Genomic DNA, 21,442 nt, shown 5'->3' with positions numbered 1-21,442 from the left:
TATTGATACTTTGTATAGCATGTAAACACACACACACACACACACACACACGAAAGACCTGCTTCTACCAATACTGCATCTACTACAGGTCTCTTCAGCAAGTTATCCTTCCAGCCTGCTCCACTATTAGTAATTAGATTGAGGTGATCTCCACGCTTTCATCGCTTTGGTAAAATCATCCATTTATTGATCATTTTTGCAAGAAAGACCTGCGATTTTACAGCATGGCATTGTAAAATTTGACATGTAAAAGGTGCTGGGGTTGGGCAAAACCGAGGCATTGAACATATTTGATCCTTTCAAAAATATATACTCACCCCGTGTCTCCCAATCCATGCAGGAATATAACCTAAAAAGAAGCAAATTAAACAATGACTTTTCTTTAAAGGCTAGCATAGATGTTAAGGATACAGACTAGCTTTTAGAAAACACAAGGGATAAAAGTACGCGAAAATAAATCATGTCTTACGGTGCGTTTAAATATTTATTTTTTCCATTCAGCGGACATCAGCAGGACGGAGTCCAGTGTAGTGATAGAATGAAGAACTAAATGAGCTCATCACAGGTATAATACGGCCATGACATTAACCAATCCCAGTGCTCGGGTCTGCTTGCCTCAAGCACTTCTTTTCACAACTGCTGTTGCAATACAGTTCAGTCACTGAAACTATTAGAACATTAGAGTTAATATTAGAGGCAAATAGGCAGAGGGGCATCAAATGACCTTTGGGGTCACTATGCATACATGTTTCTTTCCCACGCATGTGTCACTTATCATTCAAAAAATATTGGACACAACAATATTTAACTGGCGTAAGAGGGACCAATAGTTTCACAGCTTAATACCCGAGATAGTATCAGCTCCCGGTCTGACTAGGGCCATTTACTGCTATACCTTTGGGTACCCTAGGCACAGTAAATAGGCATTGCATGTATCCCCAGAAAATAATAAGGAAAAATAAGAGGGAATAAGAAGTGCCATGAGGGGCATAAACTGTGAATAAATACCAGGCTAAAGTGCATTAGACATCTGCACAACATGATGCCATTAATCTCCTCTAGTACCACATCCCTAAGTGTCTTATTCCATTTATATGTTCTGAAACCGATGACACATTTATTAGAAAGAAGAATTAAAAAGCCCTAAAGATTCGTCTACAGATTTAGTTTCACAGACAAGTCTCCTAATTAAATCTATAAAATCATTACTTGGAAAATGAGTGCTTCCCACTAGAATTAGTCAGAGCAGCAGTTTTATGTATTTGTTAAATGGCAAGAAGTACCAACATGGACTCAATCATATGAAACACTACTGTCCTGCTACATCTCAAGAGACGCGTATTCACAGAGGAACCTTATGTAAAATCTATAGGCACAGTTCATAAACCGTAGTCGTGTGAAGGGAAGGAATTTGGCAAGCTCATAAGTCAGTGTTTAACCCTTGGGTTTCCTGGGCATCCCTAAAGGGCACCCTATAATTTTTCAGGTCATTAAAAAAAATTGTACTAATTACTAGGGATGTACAGAATCCAAAAAATGACCGGAAAAAATAAAAAATACCCGGCTGAGGAACTGGGTACCCGACCAGGTAGTTTTGACTTGCCTGCAGCTGGTGGCGGCAGGTGAGGAGGACCACAGCGAAATCCGGTAGGCGGTGGGAGCAAAGGAAGACATTCTTCCTCCGGTGGCAGCAGATGATAGCATTCTTCAGCCATTGACAGCAGAAATCCAAAGGAACCGTCTTGTCCACTCAAGGTTAACCCCCACAGCTCGTAGCCAAATAAGATATAAGTGCGGAGCAGGAAAAAAGACCTTTTGAAGATGCGGGGTAAGGGCCACTTGCAGACCCGCTTCCCATGTGGGGCCAGCGGCCACAATTGCAGCAGCCCACGGATGGAGCTCACGAGAGTCCGTCCCCTCTATGTCTCCTGGTCTTGTGATACCTGAAAGGATAATGACGCACTTCCTGCGCGACCACGATCAAGAAGTAACAAAGAAAAAATGATCGATATCAGCGCTGCTCCTTGGGATGACACTCACCAGGTAGGTGTGACGGTAACTTTGTGACAGGCTATTAATAATACACTCCAAAAATATAACTGGGTTGAACTGAACGAGGCTTAGATATGATAAAATATAATTTATTCCTTGAAAAAGGTGAACACACGAGATTATACAAATAACAGACAAAATATAGGCACTTACTTAAAGGTTAGGACAAGAAAGCCATCAGGATACAGGATGGGCCATTTCTACCATAATTCAGGTTCAGATGTGGACATCATGACAATACATGAAGACAATTGAGTAAGGAGTGACTGACTTATATACCATTTCAGCCCTTTACTCTTAACCCTAGGCGCCGAGCTAGCTAGGAAAATATCTTTGAAGTAGATTTTAAGTGTGAAGTATGACACTCACAAACCACTCAACTTCCTTTGTTCCTGACCCCAGTATAAACAATCAGGGCAGTTAACTATTGATCACCAGGCTATGCTAAATCTTCAGGATGCTCTTCCTGCCCCATTAGCATAGCAGATGGAGTCTGCATTTTCAGAGCAGATCCAAAATCCCATATACACTTTAATATCTTCACATATTAATAAGTTCCGTTCTGGTGGGCCCAGTGGGTCGAAATCTGCCAGTTTTTAATGCCTACAGTGACCCTACATATTGGCCAAATTTCAACTCTCTGCGACCTCCAGAACCGGAGATACATAAATGCACTTTAACACATTTTTAAAATACAGGACCCTTCCCTTTAAAAAAAATGAATCTCTGCTTTTCACTCGTTCCCCATTGAAAACAACGGGCTCCGCCGCCATGGGCTTCAATGGAGCAAATCCGCCGTTGCAGTCAATGGGGTTCCCCGCCATAGGCTTTCAATGGGGTAACCGCCATTGAAGCCTATGGGAAAAACCACAAATCTATACATTCGTCCATACTCCGTCTGGTTGATCGGAGGGGGCTGGGAATGGCCATGCATTAAAGCCGGAACCTTGGCTACATGCCACCCAAATCCCATCCCTCTGGTCATTTCAGAACCGGAGATATGGACTTACATTTTTCATCGTTTCACACTTAGTCGTTTTTACGCCACGCAGCTTTTCCCCATTGGAATCAATGGCCAGCGGCGCCATTGACAATGCATGGCGCACGCCGCCATTAGATTCAATGGGACCTCCGCTCCGCCATTGAAGTCAATGGCGCGACCCTCCTTCTCCGCTCGACCCCTTACGGGGGTCTCTCATTCCTGGACCCGGTATGGATCGTGTGTGGGGGTTCCTAGGGGCAAAAAGAACTTTATTCCCAGGGGCCCTAGAACCTAAGATTCCCACGCCAATTGTCTTTGAACTTGACCGAAGTGATTAAACTCTTTTCAAAGACATTGTATCCGCTTTTGCGGTCTGCGGTTTGGATGGCTGCCAACCTGTTCCGAGGCCGGCGTTGAGGAATCTCCATTGAAGTCAATGAGCCCATTGACTTACAATGGGAAACCGCCGCTCCTCCTCTCTGACGCCACCTGCTGGTCGCCGCTGGAAAACAGGTCCAAAACCGCTACTTCTGCCATTAGAACGCATGGAGGTTCAATGCCGACCTATGGAAGGCTGCAAAATGGAGCCTGAAAAGGCGGGAAAAGGGAACAAATAGCTATAATCACTAAATTAACATTAACCCCTTCCCTCCTGCATCAACCCTAGTGTATGTGTGAGTGCAAACACCAGGATAACACAATACATTTATACAGGGGAATAAACATTTGGATACTGAAGCAAGGCAAAAACACATTACTGGACCTCAGTCCAGTTAACCCCTTGCTTCCCAGATGAGAGTAGAGGGGGGCCAAATGAGGTGTAACCCCTTTAATCCCGGGCCAAATCCTCTCTCTGACAGTAGGTAATAAAATCAATTTATTAAATCTACATAAAACAGATACTAGAACATAACAAAAAAGACCTCCTCCCACATGTTTCGGGCGAGTCCTTGAGAAAGGGCGAACTCGCCCGAAACATGTGGGAGGAGGTCTTTTTTGTTATGTTCTAGTATCTGTTTTATGTGGATTTAATAAATTGATTTTATTACCTACCTGGTGAGTCTGTCATCCCAAGGAGCAGCGCTGATATCGATCATTTTTTCTTTCTTCATTGACAGCAGAAGACTATATCCTTCACAGCGCTCCTGCTCCGGTCACATGTTTATCTGCTCCCACCAGCACCGGCAGTGAAGGATGTCGTCTTCTGCTGCCACCGGCTGAAGAATGTGGTCCTCCTCACCCTCTGCCGCCGGTAGTCAAGTCTCTTCCGCCGCTCTGCTCCTGCCTTTCTCCAAGAGAAGGACAGAGGGACCAGCGCAGAACAGAAATTACCTGGCACCGGCTCCCAGTGCCCTGGCCCGGTTCCCGATACATCATTACTAAATACAGAAGATTTTACAATGCATCTGATTTCAGATGCGCTGTTAGAGAGAGTTGGGGTTCCTCAGAATTTCACATAGGGTTCCTTAACCAAAAAAAAAAAAAAAAAAAAAAAAGTTGGAAACCACTGTCATAAGCCATTGGTAAATTTCATGTAAGTTCAGCAAACGCCTCACTCATTTGTAAAAAGATGTGTTCATTAATCAAGTGTTCTAGAACTGAAGAGAAAATATAAATAATTTTGGATCACAAGAAAAATTGCTCCCACACATTCAAAACCTCTCTTTACTGCAGAAAGCCCCCTTATAAAGTTCTTCTGGGAGCCAAAAAGTAAGCGAGAAGTTGTATTCAACACCCTGCTCATGTTAGGTTTTCCCCTTGTGGTAATACAGCTTGGGAAATGGTGATGCAGGATGAGGTATGATTTCAAGAGAAGAAATGGGCAACGTGCAGCTCAGGAATTAACCAAAGGTTACATTATTAATGTTAGTGCAGTCATTTGTGCAGGTAAACTGGTACACCTCAATACTCTAACACAGTGATATATCATGTTGCCTATCTCAAGTCTAAGGCCTGGTCCCCGCTGGCTACTGCAGCGCCCGCTGTGGCAGACGCTGCAGGGACGAGAGCCCTCCCCTCAATGGCGCCGGGCCCGCTGCGAGGGGGGGCCGCAGCGCTGTGGTGAGAGTTGCTCCTGCTCTCAATAGAATTGAGAGCAGGACTCGCGACGGAGCGCTAAGCCACGCCCCCGGCGGTTCAGCTAATGAAGGCAAACCTGCCGGGTGACGTCATGGCCGCGCCCCTGTCACTCCCCCGCCACGCCCCCCCCCCCCCCGGTCTCTTCCTGCAGCTCACTGCAGACCGGGGAATCGGCTGCACGCGCCGCCAGTGTCGCGGGCGTGCGTGCAGCGGAGGTACTGGGGCCTCAGCCTTAGGCCCTCCGAAGGACTGCACATTACATATACACAGATAGTGTACAGGCAGCAGGGACATTACAGCTGTGGGTAGGACATTCTCCCCGCCCCCTCCAGTCAGCTTCAGCACATGGATGAATACTGTCCCACTCCTCTCTTTACACTGGAAACAAAAGATTAGCACGATCTTTAGGCAACTGATGAACTGGTGAGTAGCTACGATCAAAAGTAAAGACAGATGCTGCACACCATACGTAGAAATATAACAGCAATACAGTTCTCCTGTGTTTGAAGAATAGCCTGCAGTTAATCCAATGAACATAGCAGGGAGAAGTAACACAGGGCACTTTTGGGTTTTACTTAATCTAATTTATTACAGCCACTACACAACGTTTCGACCCATAGGTCTTTCTCAAGTGGAAAAAGGAGTAGCTACGATCCACATCAAGAATCTCTCCACTCCCATGTACTAAAATATAGGGAGTTGGCTGCTGGTGTGGCCAGTGTTTGGGGGCCCTTTCGTTCAGCAATGCTCGGACATGTTTTATTCAAGCATAACATTTTGATTTGCAACAGTGAAATAGACCACATATATCTCTAAGCGAGTTCCCCACCTGTGGTCCTCTCTTTATCTCAGGTCGCGCACTAGTGCACTATAACACCTGGCAAAATATACATTGCCAACACCAACTTTGGCATTGCACACAGGATTTCAAAACGCCCATCACATTCAAGGTCACAACATATGCCAAACAACAACATAGGTTAATACTGAATTATTAAAAAAGCCTTGCAAATGAGCTTCACAGTTGGCTCCTAGATTATCAGTCTCAGTCAGTCCTGGTCTTAGATCGTCAATACTACTAATAACGTTAATATAGTGCTTTTCTCCCAATGAGGCTCAAAGCTTTTCGCAATTACAACACAGTGTGCAGCACGCAGAGTTGTACATTGTCATCTAAGCAGTGTCCCTGCCCCACAAGCTTACAATCTATGTTTTAGGTGCCTGAGGCAGAGATAGTGATTTGCTCAAGGTCACAAGGAGCCGACATTGGGGCTTGAACCAGACAAGCACCCCCCCCCCCCCCCCCTCTCTCCGTCATTGTTTTTCAGTCCGTGCCCTCGATCACCAAGTCACTTTTTAGGGTGCCTTATAGACATACAGAAGTGCTGAAATGAAGCTACCATTAGACACTCTCCCTCATATTACCATAAGCCTGCATCACAAAACATTGCAGGAATAATGTTTCATTGTTACCTAACAGTCTAATCTGTAGCAAAATACCTTACACATGGTAATTGTATTTATTTACTTTTGACCATTTGAAACATGATATCTGAAGAGCCAAGCAACACGTGCCAGTCTGTCACACAGGGAAATCAGACCAGATTTAATCAAGTGACATTGCCACTGTCATCTAGGAGGCTGGAGATGGTGAAGCTGCTGGAGAGGCAGCATACCTGCTGTGGGGAAGAAGACTATGGAAGAAGAGGCAGATAGATATGGGTAAAACGCATAGAGGCACTATGTAGATGGGCGAGTAAAGACTAGTACATGGCTATGTGATGGGCGTGTAAAGGTAGGGTGTATGTGTGACAGCTCTGTGTCCATGTACGTATGTGTATGGACTGGCGGAGTAGCTCAGTGGTAAGAACACTATGTAAACTAATGACCCGCATTTAAGGAGTCTTCACTTAACTGGCATCTAGTTTATTCAAAGCATTAATACAACGCACAATGCAAAGCACTTGTCAGTGTCATGTAACAACTCCCACCTTAATACTAATCGACAAACCTGTTTGAAGGTTTGTGAATTTTAAACCTTGCCTAATAAAAGAAAATGTCGACGGTCCAACAGTTGGGTGAAAATCCAACACCGATATCGCTGACAAGTCACTTTACCACTGTGCTCAGACACTAAATATTAGATTACAAGCTCTGTGGGGCATAAACTGTTGGGCTTAAAAAAACTATGCCCAGCTCTGCACGCATAGTCAGCTTTATATACAGAAAGAGCTGCTGTACATGGGATAAGTTTGTATTATTTGTACCTGGCAAGTGGGTGTGTCTCAGGTGTATCTGTGACAATGTGAGTGTATATATGGTTGTCTCAGGTGTATTGGGAGAGGGGGTATTTAGATCATTAGTTGCATATATGTGGGACTGATATGCCATACCAGTCTGTGGGTGCACATGTGGGGGGCTGGAGCTTGGGTGTATACTGGGGGAGAGTTTGGGTGTATGCAGGGGGAGAGTTTGGGTGTATGCAGTTGGGTGTATACATGATGGGAGAGTTTGGGTGTACAGTATATTGGGGGGGGGCTTGGGTGTATATAGAAGGGAGTTTGGGTGTATATAGGATGGGGGGGTGGGTGTATATACGGGGTTGGGTTTATGTTTAGAGGTATATATGGAGGTTGGGAGTTTGGGTATGTTTGCGAGTTGGGGTGTATATAGGGGGGTTGGGGGTTTGAAGGTATATAGGGGTTTGGGTTTTTGGTTGGGAGTTTGGGTTTATGTTTGGAGGGTATATATTGGGGTCAGTGTGTGCGGGCTCTTCCTCGGATTACTCACCGCGGCTGTCGCCTTCCTCGCGGCGGGGACTATGGCAGGCAGGGGCGCTGACATGTTGTTGCCGCACATACACCGAGTGTGAGCAGAGCGCCGCCTCTCCTCCTCCCGGGTCACCGCTCGGGTGTTGCAGGGTGCGCAAGGCGGCGGGTGACTCGTGCTGCAACGTGCACGCGCGCCGCCTATCCTCCAATAACCCACAGCCCGCGCGCAGGAGGGGCGGGGTCGTGATGTCTCGAAGTCGAGACGTGTCGCGCGCGCATCCCCCCCCAAGCACCATTCAGCACAGACTGGGAGCGGGGCTGCGCGGCTCTGGGACGTCACGCCGCGCGCCCCCGGATTGCTTTGCGATTGGAGGAGAGCAGGCAGGTGGGCGTGGCTGCTCGTAGTGCCGGGTTCGACCTTTCTTTTGGAGAAGGGTGGCAGTGACACGGTGACGCACAGAGGGAACATAAGTAATTGTGACGTCATGTGACACAAGGACCCGGAAAAGAACGCCTGGCTGTTCTGTCCTTTGTGCGCTGGGCGTTCCAGGGCAGGATGAGATGGTAGCTTGTGTCCTCACATTGGCTCTCATCCACTGTAGCAGGGACTAGGGATTTGGGTCGGTGTGGGCTGTGATACATTTAAATGGCAAACAAGTATTCCTAGATACAAATAGTAATTGTATCCAAATGTAGGATAGGTCGCAGAACCCCCACCGTTGCAGGGCCAGCGACGCGACATCGCGCCAAAACAAATGCATTGCTGCCGTCGCGTGCGCTTATAGTAAGCGCGACGCGACGGAGAGACGGCTTGGTCGCGATCGCTGGAAGTCATTTCTATATGATTTTTCCAGCGACCGCAACCTGACGTCACCGTCGCGTCGCCGGCACAATAAGTGCAGCCTTAGGCACGTTAAAATAGGTACACTTCCCAACCTGTGGATTAAGTGCCCCAGAGCCACACACTGGGAACATAAAAATAGGGACACATTATTACTAGAGATGTGAGCAAATGTGCCAAACGCATTCAGTACAGAGCACGACCCAACCACGGCTATTTCTTTTCTTTTTTTTTTTCATCAAATGCGTTGACAAACTTTTTCAGTTTTTGAGCCAAAATCGATTCCTGGCAAACCACTTCGCAGAACTTATAAGGGCTCAAAGTTTCTCAGAAATCACACTATTTTTACCACCAATTTGCTGTTTTGCCAATGAATCGCGAGTGGTTCGCCAAGCATTGTCCCTTCTCCTTTCCAGAAAAACCCACGTTTCAGCGTTCAGCGTCAATGGCTTCATTCATTGAAATACTTGGTGAATTTTGATCGATTGGCAACTTTTTTGTCATGAATAAAAGGCAATTTCTCCTGGTTCATATAATACGCTGATCGTTTATCAAATCTATTGTCCGTCCTTAAAGCTGCAGACCAAGCAATGTTCTACATGTGTTTTTTTTTAATAAATCAATTCTGTACTATGAGAAAATGCTTGTAGCATTTTTTTTAAACAACTGAATTACATTTTTAATGTAAAAAGCATTTTTTGCTTCTATAGCAACCATTTACAATGTCACATCCCCTTCCTCTTCTGAAGCAGGATCTGGCACACCCCTTTTGAGCCGTGCCCTCTCTCTAGCAGTGTACCAATTGTATCTAGTGACTGCCTGGTGACCTGGGTTTAGTTTCCCTGCTCATTAAAGCATCTGTCATATCGTTGGAAACTCCTTGGTTTCAGAAATATTTAGTAGTTATCCTCCCAAGAAGCCTGTGTGAGTTTAACTCATACAGTGTAAGTATCTTGCACCCTGCGTATGTCCTGCTCTTTTGTTTAAACAGAAAATATATTTCTGGTGTTAAAAACATACTGTTCCTAACACCTTTTTGCAGCAAATTACTGCAAGGAGTCTTTTTGGATCTGTCTACTAGTTTTGCACAATAGGATGGTGACATTTTTGCCCATTTTTCACTGGAAAATTGATCCAGTTCTGATTGTGACGGTTCATGGGATTCCTTCCCCTTCTTATGCTCCTGACGTCACCCTCTCTGTCCCTTCCCCTGCCAACCTCCCTTCGCTTACCCACTCCCGTCCCGCTCTGGCAGCCTCTGACGCCGTTCCCTTGCCACGGCGCGCGCCCCGCAAGTCTCGCGCACCCGCACGTCCCCCGAGCCCCTGCGGCGACACTCCCCGCTCCCAGGTCCCCTCAGTGTCCGCTTCCATTCCCTCACCTCCGGTGGCTGTCCCCTCCGTTCCTCCGTTCCCCTCCGCAGGTGTGCCCGCGCCGCTCCGCGCGTCTCGTGACGCAGCCTGTGCGCACGCACTCTCAGTTTACAGAGGGCGCGCGCACATGCTCCTTTTCTAAGACCTGTCAATCTCTTAACTCCTCCTCCCATGCCCTGCAGGCTATCTCTCTGTCTGATTCCCCTGTCTCCTCCTCCTGACCTATCCCTGCTGTCTCCCACTTCTCCCTCTGCTCTCTCCTATTGGTGTTCCCTCCTTTATAATCCCTGTCTGTCCTCTCTATCATTGCTCTGCATATTTCCTGTTTCCCTGTGTGTAGCTGTGCTGGAGCCTGCTTCCCTCCCACTCAGAAGCGTACGTGAAGAGCTCCCAGGCATTTGGTAATGAATCAGCTTTATTCTTTCTTTATTTGTTATATTTTTCTGTGGATCTGTGGGGGAGTATACTGGGAGTATACTGTGAGTTTTGCAGAGGGTTTTGGGTGCTTTTTCAGGTTTAAAAACCGTTTTTATTTTTCACCCAGAGGCTGCAGTGGTTTAACCCAGCAAAGCTACACTGTGGCTGGCTGGAAACTGCAGTCTCAAACCCCTCTCATCTCACCTACCCCTGGTTGTTTATTTTCTTCAATTTTCACCTTAATTTTAAGCCTGATTTCCTTTTGTCATTTGCATTTTTGGGAGCTCTGTGTCTTTCTTTAAGACCTTCAATATTGTGGTGTGGTTTCTTGAAAGAGAGAGAGTTAAATAATTAAGGGGAGAAAAGAGAAGATTACAGCAGGTTTTAAAAGCTGTTTTCATTCCCTCCCTGTGCAGAGATAGTTAATTGGTTCTTAAAGGGACAGTTTCCTCTCTGCATCTCTCTCCCTAAGAACTTTTTCCTCCCCTTACTTAGAGGCTTATTTCATCATGCCTGGGGGGAATAGGACTAGTGCAGCAACGGGGGCCACACCTGGACATCGGACTCCAAAAACTGGGGCCCCTAGGATAAATAACCACAGCCCTAGGCCTGGTACTTCCAGTGCCCTGGCCACACCTCCCCCAGCTCCTGTTGTCAGTTTAACCCCTGCAGTCCCAGTTCCAACATGGGCGCAGGTGGCAGCTGCAGGCGTTGACCCCAGCAACAACAACGCTGGGGCCACGCCCTGTCTGAGCAGGAAGCTTGGGGTGAGGTGCCCAATGTCACCTGGCCTTAACATGGAGATCTATGTGAGGGCTGTGGCAGACGTTGTGGGTCCCTCTGCTATGGTGGCGGCCAGCAAGATGTATGGGAGGGGCATTTTCTTCCTCCGTACGCTGGCTGCCACCCACACCCTGGTGCAGAAAGGCATCAGTGTAGGGGGGACCTACATCCCTATAGAACCCATGGAGGGGTTAGGCACAAAAATCATCCTGTCCAATGTGCCCCCCAAAATCCCAGACAGCCTCATGCGCCCACGTCTGCAAGCCCTGGGAGATCTTAAATCTCCCATAACAAAAAATCCGCTGGGCTGCAGGGATAGAGCGCTGAGGCACGTGCTCTCTTTTAGGCGGCAGGTACAAGTGCTTTTTTTTTTCTTCTTTCCTGCTGACATTTAACATCCTCCTCATATAACAGTGTTCCGTTTAACCACTACAGCTGTGTAGCTTTGAATAAAAGTAGTTCGTTTGAAAAAAAAAAAAAAAAATGTGCCCACATTTTTTGTAATTCAACAACCTGGGACATTATTGGTATAGGATATTGGGTAAATACTTCTGCAAGCCAATGAATATATGAATCAAACAGTGCAATGTGGAGACAGGATGTAGTTTAAAAAAAAGGGGGAAGCAAATATGCTTGTTTGTAGCTTGACAAGAACAGAAATAAAAGGCTTTGTAATGCTTTGCATGACCTCCCATCAGAGGGACTCATTCAGAGCACCATTAACATTGGTGTTTTTTTTAATATTCAAACTCCAAACCATTCCTACACATTAGATACCGTACCTTTTTTAATAACACATGTAGCACAAATGGCACCATTGGTTAAGGAAGAAAATAAAAAAATGTATTATCCAGTAATAACTGATCTTCTCAGTGGATGGAATGATGCTGTCCCCTCAGTTTGTGCACAGGGGTCATGGGGGTGGAGTGGGTTGGGGGGGGAGGGGTGTTACACCCGATCGCCGCTTTAAACAATCACAGAAATGGGATTACTTAAACAACTCCTAAAATCAAAAGGAGGCACAAACCCCTCTTGATCTGGGAGCGTTGTGTGATGCAGTGCTAGAGTCCTGAAAATTAAACTGCAAGAACTCGATTTTTTCCACACATCTTAAAAAAGGCAATTGTTTTTTAATCCTTGTTTTCAGTTTCTCAGTACAATAAAGTAAACACAATAAACAGAATATTTCTGGATTCTACACGCTCCCAGTCCTCACCAGCATCTCTTCCACATGCTCCTCTCCCCACCAGCTTCTCCCCCACATGCTCCACTCCTCACCTGATTCTTCTCTCCCCCCCCCACACTCCTCTCCACCTGCCTCTAACCTATATGCTCCTCTCCCCACAAGCTTCTCCCCCACATGCTCCACTCCTCACCTGATTCTTCTTCCCCCCCCCCACTCCTCTCCACACTCCTCTCCACCTGCCTCTCACCTACATGCTCCTCTCCCCACCAGTTTCTCCCCATGTGCCTGTCTCCACATGTTCCCCACCTCAACTGCTTACCCCACACATGTGCCTCTCTCGACCAGCTCCTCCCCACATGATTGCCCCCCACGTGCAGGAGCGGGCTCGGAGGGGAGGGAGCGCGCGCGTCCCACGTGCAGGGGAGGGAGCAGGCTCGGAGGGGAGGGAGCGTGCGCTTCCCACATGTGCTGAAGCGGGCTCAAGTGGGGGGAGGGAGGGGAGCACGTCACACCGCTGGAGCGCGCTCCTTCCCTACCAGGAAGGGGAGGGGGCTGTCGCAATCCGCACAAAACGGGACAAAATTTACATTTTTATTAAAAAGACGGGACGGTTGGGAAATAGGGAAAAAACGGGACTGTCCCGTTCAAAACGGGACGTATGGTCAGCCTATATATAATCCACAATACACTGCTGTAGTGTATATGCAGGTATTATGTAGCACCTTTCCAGCTGGCTGACCCTCACTCATTTAATCCTAATCAGGCAGACAATGATTTTTGAGATGTCCAATAAAAGAACACGCTTTGTGAACATGGTATACAATATCCAAGCTTAGGATGGAGAAAGGTAACGGAGGATAGGATGAACGGTATACCCATGAAAAAAGCACTCAGCAACTCACCGGGGGCGTACAAAAATAAAAAAAGATTTAGTGAACTACATGGTTAAAAACAAAAAACATGAGGACAAAACAAGGAATAGCACTCCAACGCGTTTCACGCTTAATCAGCCCTTTCCAAGCTTAATCTGAGATGTAAAATAATTCTCCTAAATAACCCATGCATGGGGAAATGTTGGCAATTTTTCACAGTTTGTTAAATAAAGACGTGGAGATAATTCTGATGAACTCTAGGTTTTGGTATATTAATTTTTAAAACGTGATCAGCAATTTATGGCATTTAATGTATTTTTATTTTTTCAAATATTGCCCATCAGAGGACCCTTAGAGAATAACAACTGCCCGTACCTCTGGAATGCCCTTCCCCTCAATACCCGACTAGCACCCTATCTATCCACCTTTAAGACCCACCTTAAGACACTTACTTAAAGAAGCATATGATTAGCACTGTGGATTATAATGGACACATGATACACATAGCTTGGCCCCCTGCAGACGCACTTACCAGAATTCCCTCCTACTGTCTCTGTACGTTCTCCCTACCTACCAATTAGATTGTAAGCTCCTCGGAGTACGGACTTCTTTTACTTAATGTTACTTTTATGTCTGAAGCACTTATTCCCATGACCTGTTATTTATATTATCTGTTATTTATTTGATTACCACGTGTATTACTACTGTGAAGCGCTATGTACATTAATGGCGACATTATAAATAAAGACATAAATAAAGACATACAATACAATAACATCAGAGGCTCACAGAAGAATATAGTGCCTACTGGCTTTTTTTTAGCTCTTTCAAATTGTGCTCCATTTTTTTGTTTCTCTTGAGTTTGGCCATATCAAATGTAAAAATTAGAGAAGACAAAACCGGGTGTGTAAAATCAGAACCTCACATTCCAAAACCAAATACAAAATACAACCCCTTCATATTTTTCAAACTAAAAGCAACACCCAACAATTCTTTAGAATTAAAACCAGAACACAAGGGGGCCTATGCAGAGAGCAGCGAATTTGAAAAATGGCGAATTTATTAAAAAGTAGCTTTTTTGGAGAGTTTTATTCTCCATATGCAGAAAAGTGCGAATTCTGCTATGTTTAACATGGATGCGTCTGGCGAGTTTAAATTGGCGAGATGCGCGCTTCAGAAACTTGTAAAAACAAATGCGCGCCTTTTTTTTTCCCTTTGCAATGGCCGCGAGCGGCCGCTTCTTGCCAATTTTTTCTGGCGAGGGAAAAAGGAGACAATAGCGCCATTTTATTGGCGCGAACAGCCGCTAGATGCCGTTCGCGGCTCTCTGCATTAGGATATTTGTAAAACTGGCGAGATTGAGGTTTTCGCCAGCCGCGAGGCGAGTTTTACAAATAGAAAAGAAAAATTGGCGCGTTTTTCGGAAATCTCCATTTTCTGCTGTTTTCTGCGCGATTATCTCCAAAAAATGGCGAATTTCGAAAATTCGCTGCTCTCTGCATAGGCCCCAAGGTCGTGTCCATTTTTACAGAGCAGTTGAAAATGTGGGGTATTTCTTGACATTCATTTAACTATTTCAAGTTTTTAAGTTATATTATTTTAGTTCCCTGATAGTTTTTATTATTTGATACTTATTTACATTTTGGTCATCCTTTATTAAGCTATTTTAACATTGTCCATGCTTAATTTTACTTTTTTTGTTCAAATTTGGTTAAAAAAAGATCCCTGCAGGATGGCAGCACAAAAGAGCAATGCAACATAATTATGGATGCGGTTTTAGCCTCATTGCTTTCAGCTGTGATTTAGGCTTTGGGGATGGAACTCATCAAACTGAATGCAGTTTAGTCAGTATTTGGATTACTGTTGTTGACAGATGGTGCCTTGGCTCTCATTTTATCTGTGCTTATATCAGTAGTGGGTGAGATGTCAGAACTACACAGATTTTCTCCTTCTGATCTAGGCAAGAGAGTATCACTGCTGGCTCAGCAACTTCACTCACATTCTGTTAGTTTAAACACTAACTACAGATATCCGTCAGTTTTAACATGCGTAGACCGGGACCCACTACAGTATAATTATTATTCATGGATGAGGATATTCCGAGTGAAGGAGGTGTCAGTACAAGACCACCTGCCATCTGTTCCTACCCACTTATGCCAACCACATACGCCTCATGGGAATTATTTTATGTTGACAAACCCCAAGTGAAACTTGGAAGCTGTACCAACCAAATTTCAAAAGTCTTTTACAAATACTGAACAGTCATATGTATGGCAATTTATTTGTAAACTATGTAGCATTATACACACCTTTTCCCTAATCCTTGCCTCATTAAGGGTTACATTGCTTACTGTTAGTATTTTGCTCTTGCCTTCTTCTCTGCATGTGACGTGGCCAGTTATATATATATATATATATATATATATATATATATATATATATATATATATATATATATATATATATATATATATATATATATATATATATATATATATATATATATATATATATATATATATGATAGTATATATATGCATATATACATTCACACCTGACGACGACTGGAACATCCGACCAGAGACTCTGAAAGCAGTCTCCAGTTTAAGTCATTGCAAGACTTCCGCAGTCTCACATTGTAGTCTTGTCTGTAACTGTTACATGTGCCCATCACAATTTATTATATCTAACTGTTCATGAAATGTCTGTAGATTGAATGTATAACCTCCTTTAGTGCAATCTAACCATATATTGTCATCATAACTCTGTGTCTAAGACATACTTGAAAACAGGAGGTAACTCAATGTATTATTTCCTGGTAAAACATTTGATAAATAAATATATATAAATCATCTCATCTTTTAGGCTCATGGCAAGTAGCCCAGTGTTGGCAAGTCTCCAGACATTAACCAGTCTCAGGATGAAGTGGCTAATTGCTGTGTCTCTGGAAGCATGGGGGTGGGGGGTGGGGGATTTCTGGACGGCAATACACTGTGTTGTCTCTCTCTCTCTCTTGTTCTTTTTACATTGCAAGCACCCTGGAGCAAGGGCATATTTTCCCATTGCAATAGTGTGTTGTTAACATGTTACTTTTGCATGTTATTTCCTTATTGTATTTATGTACACACATTGTTGTGCTATGCAGGATATCTTGGTGTGTTAGAAACACTAGCATGTTCTTCAATTCTATCATATTCTTTCTAGTCCTGTTTCTAAAAGGGTCTCTGCTGCATGCCTAGTGATCACAAATATCAGGGCCACTGGCAGTGAAGGAGATAAATAAAATGGTCTCTATATAAAAAGGGACCTCTTGCTTCATACAGCACAGATACGGCGTCAACATTTGACCAGTTCAGGTTAGGCCTCGGACATGGTAAAAAATACCGTGCTGACGCTCATGCTCTCCTACTCAAGCAGGAGCTTTTTGTGTCCTGGCATGACCGTCAGCGAGCGCGCTTGAGAGGCGGATGGGAGGCGGGGCTAGCGCGCCACGTCACGGCGCCGACGTCACTGAGTGCCATTGGCTGACTGTCGGGTGAAAGTCAGCACGCTTCCGCACGCCTGCGGAAGCATGCCTGAGCCCCTGCTAAAGCCGCTCTCATTGCGGCTGCAGGGGTTCACTGACAAGCGTGAGCGCGGCTCAGCGTGGGTCAGCGGCTAAACGCTGACCATGCCCGTGGCCTTATCTACTGTGTAAAAACGGGGTGATTATTCCCCTGGGTACAGCGCGGGCGTCATGCTGAGATCATCACTCCTAGCCGTGGTTGTCAGGCAATCTGTGGAGGGGAACCAAACCAGGCTTGTGTGAGATGGGACACCCTCTCCGACTGGAGACTCGGGTGACTGTAGCCGCAATGGAGCTCACCGGCAGTTACTGTGAGGGATTTTACACTAAACGGTTCAGTTTTGAACCTGGCACCAAATCACTGGACTCGGGCGTGTACAAGTACCTTTTCCCAGTGCTCCAACTGCAGGATTAGCAAGGAGACAGAATTTTATCTTTTGCCTATAGATCTGATTGATTGCTATTCAAGTGTGTTGTCTGATCACCCATACTATGCATATTACATCTATCCTGTCTTAATAGGCATGCATTACCTTTTTTCACATTTAATCCATTGTTGTGGTAGTATCAGAGTTTCAGGCTAATACTTGCTCCTAAGGCTAAGGCCCCGCTCCCTCAGTCAGCGCGCTCGCACGGCCGACAGGCGGGGCGCTGACAGACACAGACCGCGATATGCGGTCTGTAGGGAGTGGGAGCCGGAGCGGGAGGTGGGCGGGAGTGGGGGCGTAGCTTGAGCGGAGGGACCCGCTACTCCCCTCCTCTCCCTCCACGGGCTCGGGCTGCAGGAGGGAGCTGCTGCTGGAAGGTAAGCAACAAAACACACACACACACCCCTACCTTGCTTCCTGACAGCTCCCGCTCCCGCCCCCACCGCTGATTGGCTCATCAGCGCACCACGTGACTCGTCGCCGCTCGGGATCACAATTTTCTTGCATCCCCTGGCGGCTGACGCGTCACAGTGCGTAGTGAGCCAGCAGCGAGGGGGGACTGGGACCGGCTCCCCCTGCTAGTGGGGAACGCTCACGCGGCCGCCCGCGCCGCCGGGCGCAGCGGGTCCCAGCCCTAACATTGTTTCAATCTGATTGCAATTGTATTCTATTTAACACACTAATTGCTTGATATATGGTATAAGCAGTAATACTGTTTAGTCCTGTGTTATTATTTTGTTTTTTACTGTGCTATTATCTGGTTTTTCATTGTGTCTGTTGTCAGTAAATTGTTTGCATTTTAAACAATTGGTTTCTGAGTGCTTTTTTTTTTGCTTTTTCCCCCAGATATATTTTAACCCTTTATTAACGGCAGGGTTCAGAGACCTGTCCTCAACCCATCCTTGTGAATAAACTGAAAGCTACTGTACATATTGTCCCAGTTTACCAGAGACTGTAATGTTTTGCAGAGATTTGTACAGTTGCAGAAATAGGGCAGGAATATCAGTCCATAGTTTCAAAAGATTGTAAAAAAAATATCACAAAAACTATGTGTAACACCCCTATCCCCCCTAAAGATTTGCTGGTACTGGGGATATTACCGTGGAGTGGTGCTCACCTGTTGCTCACAGAAGGCCGAGTCTCCGCAATTTTGTAGGGAGTTTGGGGAATAGCATCTCTCTTAGGATGGTGCAGCACCTCCATCCTGCAGGGCACTAGACAGGGGTTTATCCCCACAGAAACTTCCACGGTGTAGATCGGGGTGTGCAAACTGTTGCTCCTACAACCCCCTGCCTCTTGACCCCTGGTGCTCGCACCCCCCATTCTCACTCAGTGCGGTGTCAAATGAAGTGCAGGGTCATGTGACGTCATGCTATGGCAACGTGCATGTGACGTCACACCGCATGACGATGCGTTGCCATGGAGACGCTGCCAGACCCTGGCTGAAGCAAGGTAAGTTGAGGTTCCAGAGGCCTCACGCGATCCCCCGGCATTTAATTTTAATGCCTTGGTAATGAAGGGTACAACATTTTTACCCATCCTATTTTGTTACCCCTACGTTCTTTATATACTAAAATGTCTGCCATTTCTATTTTCTCAACCCTCTCAATTGCTTTATCTATTATATTACTCTGATATTTTTTTCTCCATGAATTTTTCTCTCATGGACACCACTTGGCTGTCATATGTTTCTTTCTTTGAGCAATTGCGCTTGAGTCTTCTGAATTCCCCAAAGGGCACATTTTCAAGCCAATTTCTTTTGTGGCAGTTATTTGCTGTAATATAATTATTGCAATTGATTTCTTTAAAAAATGTTTTTGTTCGAATAATGCCTTCTTCCACTGAGATTTCAAAATCTAGAAATTCCAACTTGGTTTTGCTAGTTTTATGGGTGAATTTTAGGTTGCAGTCATTAATATTAATACCCTCTAAGAAGGACTGTAATAGATCCTGGCTTCCCCTCCATATAATGACAATGTCATCAATGTACCTTCGCGAGAGCACCAGGTTCGCGCCAAAGATGTTGTTAGATCAGATATTGTGGTCTTCCCACCAACCCATAAATAGGTTGGCATAGCTAGGCGTGAACCTGGTTGCCATGGCTGTGCCCTGAATCTGCAGGTAATGTTTCCTTCTGAAACCAAAACACATTGTGCTTGAGGATGAATTCTATTCAATCTATAGTGAACTACATCTGTCCTATGTTCATTTTCTCATACTTCTTTAAGCTGTATAATGTAATCAGTGGTTGTGTGACCAGCGGGGATTCCAATAGAAAAGCTGTGGCTGCTGTTTAAAAGTAATGTCTGATATATCAATAGTATCAACCATAAACTTTTTAACTCTCTATCTTAAGACAGAGCAAGTATCCCTACGTTTTAAAGTTGAAATGAATCTAAAGTGACATCAATATTTACTTGAATGTCATCTACTGTCTATACAACCTACAATTTAGATAAGAAATTCTATATTCATTACATTTACTATGTAACTTTGAGGAACTTATTAATAGCCCTATTCTCTAAAATGCCTTTACCATTCATGGGTTAATTTGAGTTAATTAATAATATAACACAAGGTATATATATACCGTCTTTATTGAACAGATTTACATTGTTGGTACAAAGTTATATTACCATAATATTTGTTTTTAGAACCTGTAAATTCATTAACTTAATTCTCTAGCATTGCACCAAATTATTGGGTAGTTAAATATCCACACTTTCTGTAAGTATATACATAATAGATTGCCCAAAACCTTTTGTATAGTCTCACTGATTGTTCAAAATTCAAGATATATTTTATCTTGTGTATAATTGTAGATTTTAATACTGTCGTTTTATGATGTTATGATGTTTTTATATGTGAACAAACACAATATGTGTTACAATTAACTATGTGTTCCTACACAGAGGAACACACTGCAACCAATTAAGATTTCAATTTTGACTACTGTATAAGAGCTCAGTGTAACACTTACAGTTATGCACCTGACTCTGACGACTCTGGAGATTCCTTCCCCTTCTGGTCCCTCTCTCCCATCTTCTGTCTCCTCCTCTACTCCTTCCTACTCCTCTATCTTGCCTTGTACCTTTCCCCCATTGCCTCAGCGCATACCCCGCAGGTCTCGCATGCCTATGCGGTCCCTGAGCCCCTGCTGCGATGCTCCCCGCTCCCTCTCTCCCGCTGTGCCCGCATTACCCTCTCCTGCTGTGCCCCCTACTTCCTTACCTTCTCCCAGTGTGACGTCTGCGGCGCGGCACTCCGCGTGCCTGGTTGTGCGTCCCGTGCGTGCCCCCTCTCAGGCCATGGAGGGCGCGCGCACGCGCTCCTCCTCTGGGCGCCGTGATGCGGATGCGTTCCCCTCTCGCTCCCTGCGGGCCGTTTCCCTGGTGCAGCCGGTGCGTGCGTCTCCCCCGCCCACGGAGGGCGCGCGCGCATCCCTCTCCTCTGGGCTCGGTTTCCCCGCTGCTTCCTCCCCTCACTCCTTGCGGACTGTCTCTGTGCTGCAGTCTGTGCGCGCGCATGCTCTCCTTACAGAGGGCGCGCGCACACGCTCCTTTTATCCTGACTGGCATGTCTCCGCCTCCCAAACCCTACAGGCCAGTCCCCTGTCTGTCCCTTCTGTCTCCTCCTCTTCTCCTCCTGACCTATCCCTATTGTCTCCCACTTCTCTCTCTACTCCTCCCCTCTTTCATATTGGTGTTCCATCCTTTATTACCCCTGTCTGTCCACTTCTTCCTCGCTTTGCATAGTTCTTGTTTCCCTGTGTGTACCTGACCTATGCTGTGCTCCCTCTACGTCCTTGCTGTTTCCTTGTTCCTGTATGCTCTTGGATTTCCCTGGCTCCTGACTCCTGCTTGTCCTGGTTTACTCTGCTCTCTGGTACCCCTCTGAACCTTGCTACGCACTCCACTACGTTTACCTCTGGCTTCCTAGCACCTGGCTTGTACTCTGACGATTCTACTCGCTCTACTCCTGGACATTGGCATACGTACACGACTATTCTCACGGACACCCCCAAGCGTTGCAAGTATAAATAACAACTCTCTTCCAACAGGCCCAGCAACGCTATACCACACTCCGGGCTTGC

The 21,442-nt window shown here is 45.6% G+C and overlaps 1 protein-coding gene across 2 annotated transcripts in view; it reads right to left on the bottom strand.

Annotated features, from left to right (window-relative positions):
* The window catches only part of LYPLA1 (lysophospholipase 1), a 29,857-nt gene extending 21,668 nt beyond the window's left edge, over nucleotides 1-8,189 (bottom strand). Inside the window, exons 1-3 of one of the 2 annotated variants that reach the window (XM_075584323.1) lie at nucleotides 7,904-8,188; nucleotides 470-667; nucleotides 318-349 (exon numbers count right to left, since the gene is read on the bottom strand). Coding sequence is in view for 1 of the 2 variants with exons in the window: in XM_075584322.1 (XP_075440437.1) it covers nucleotides 318-349; nucleotides 7,904-7,972 (101 nt within the window). In the remaining variant the exon portion in view is untranslated. Of the gene's footprint in view, nucleotides 1-317; nucleotides 350-469; nucleotides 668-7,903 lie in introns of both variants that reach the window. The other variant, XM_075584322.1, reaches the window with a different exon arrangement.
* Nucleotides 8,190-21,442: the final 13,253 nt, after the last annotated feature.

Source organism: Ascaphus truei, chromosome 2 (assembly GCF_040206685.1).
Source record: "Ascaphus truei isolate aAscTru1 chromosome 2, aAscTru1.hap1, whole genome shotgun sequence".
Lineage (NCBI taxonomy): Eukaryota > Metazoa > Chordata > Amphibia > Anura > Ascaphidae > Ascaphus > Ascaphus truei.
Note: the sequence above shows the minus strand (reverse complement) of the source record. Positions and strands in the feature narration are given on the sequence as shown.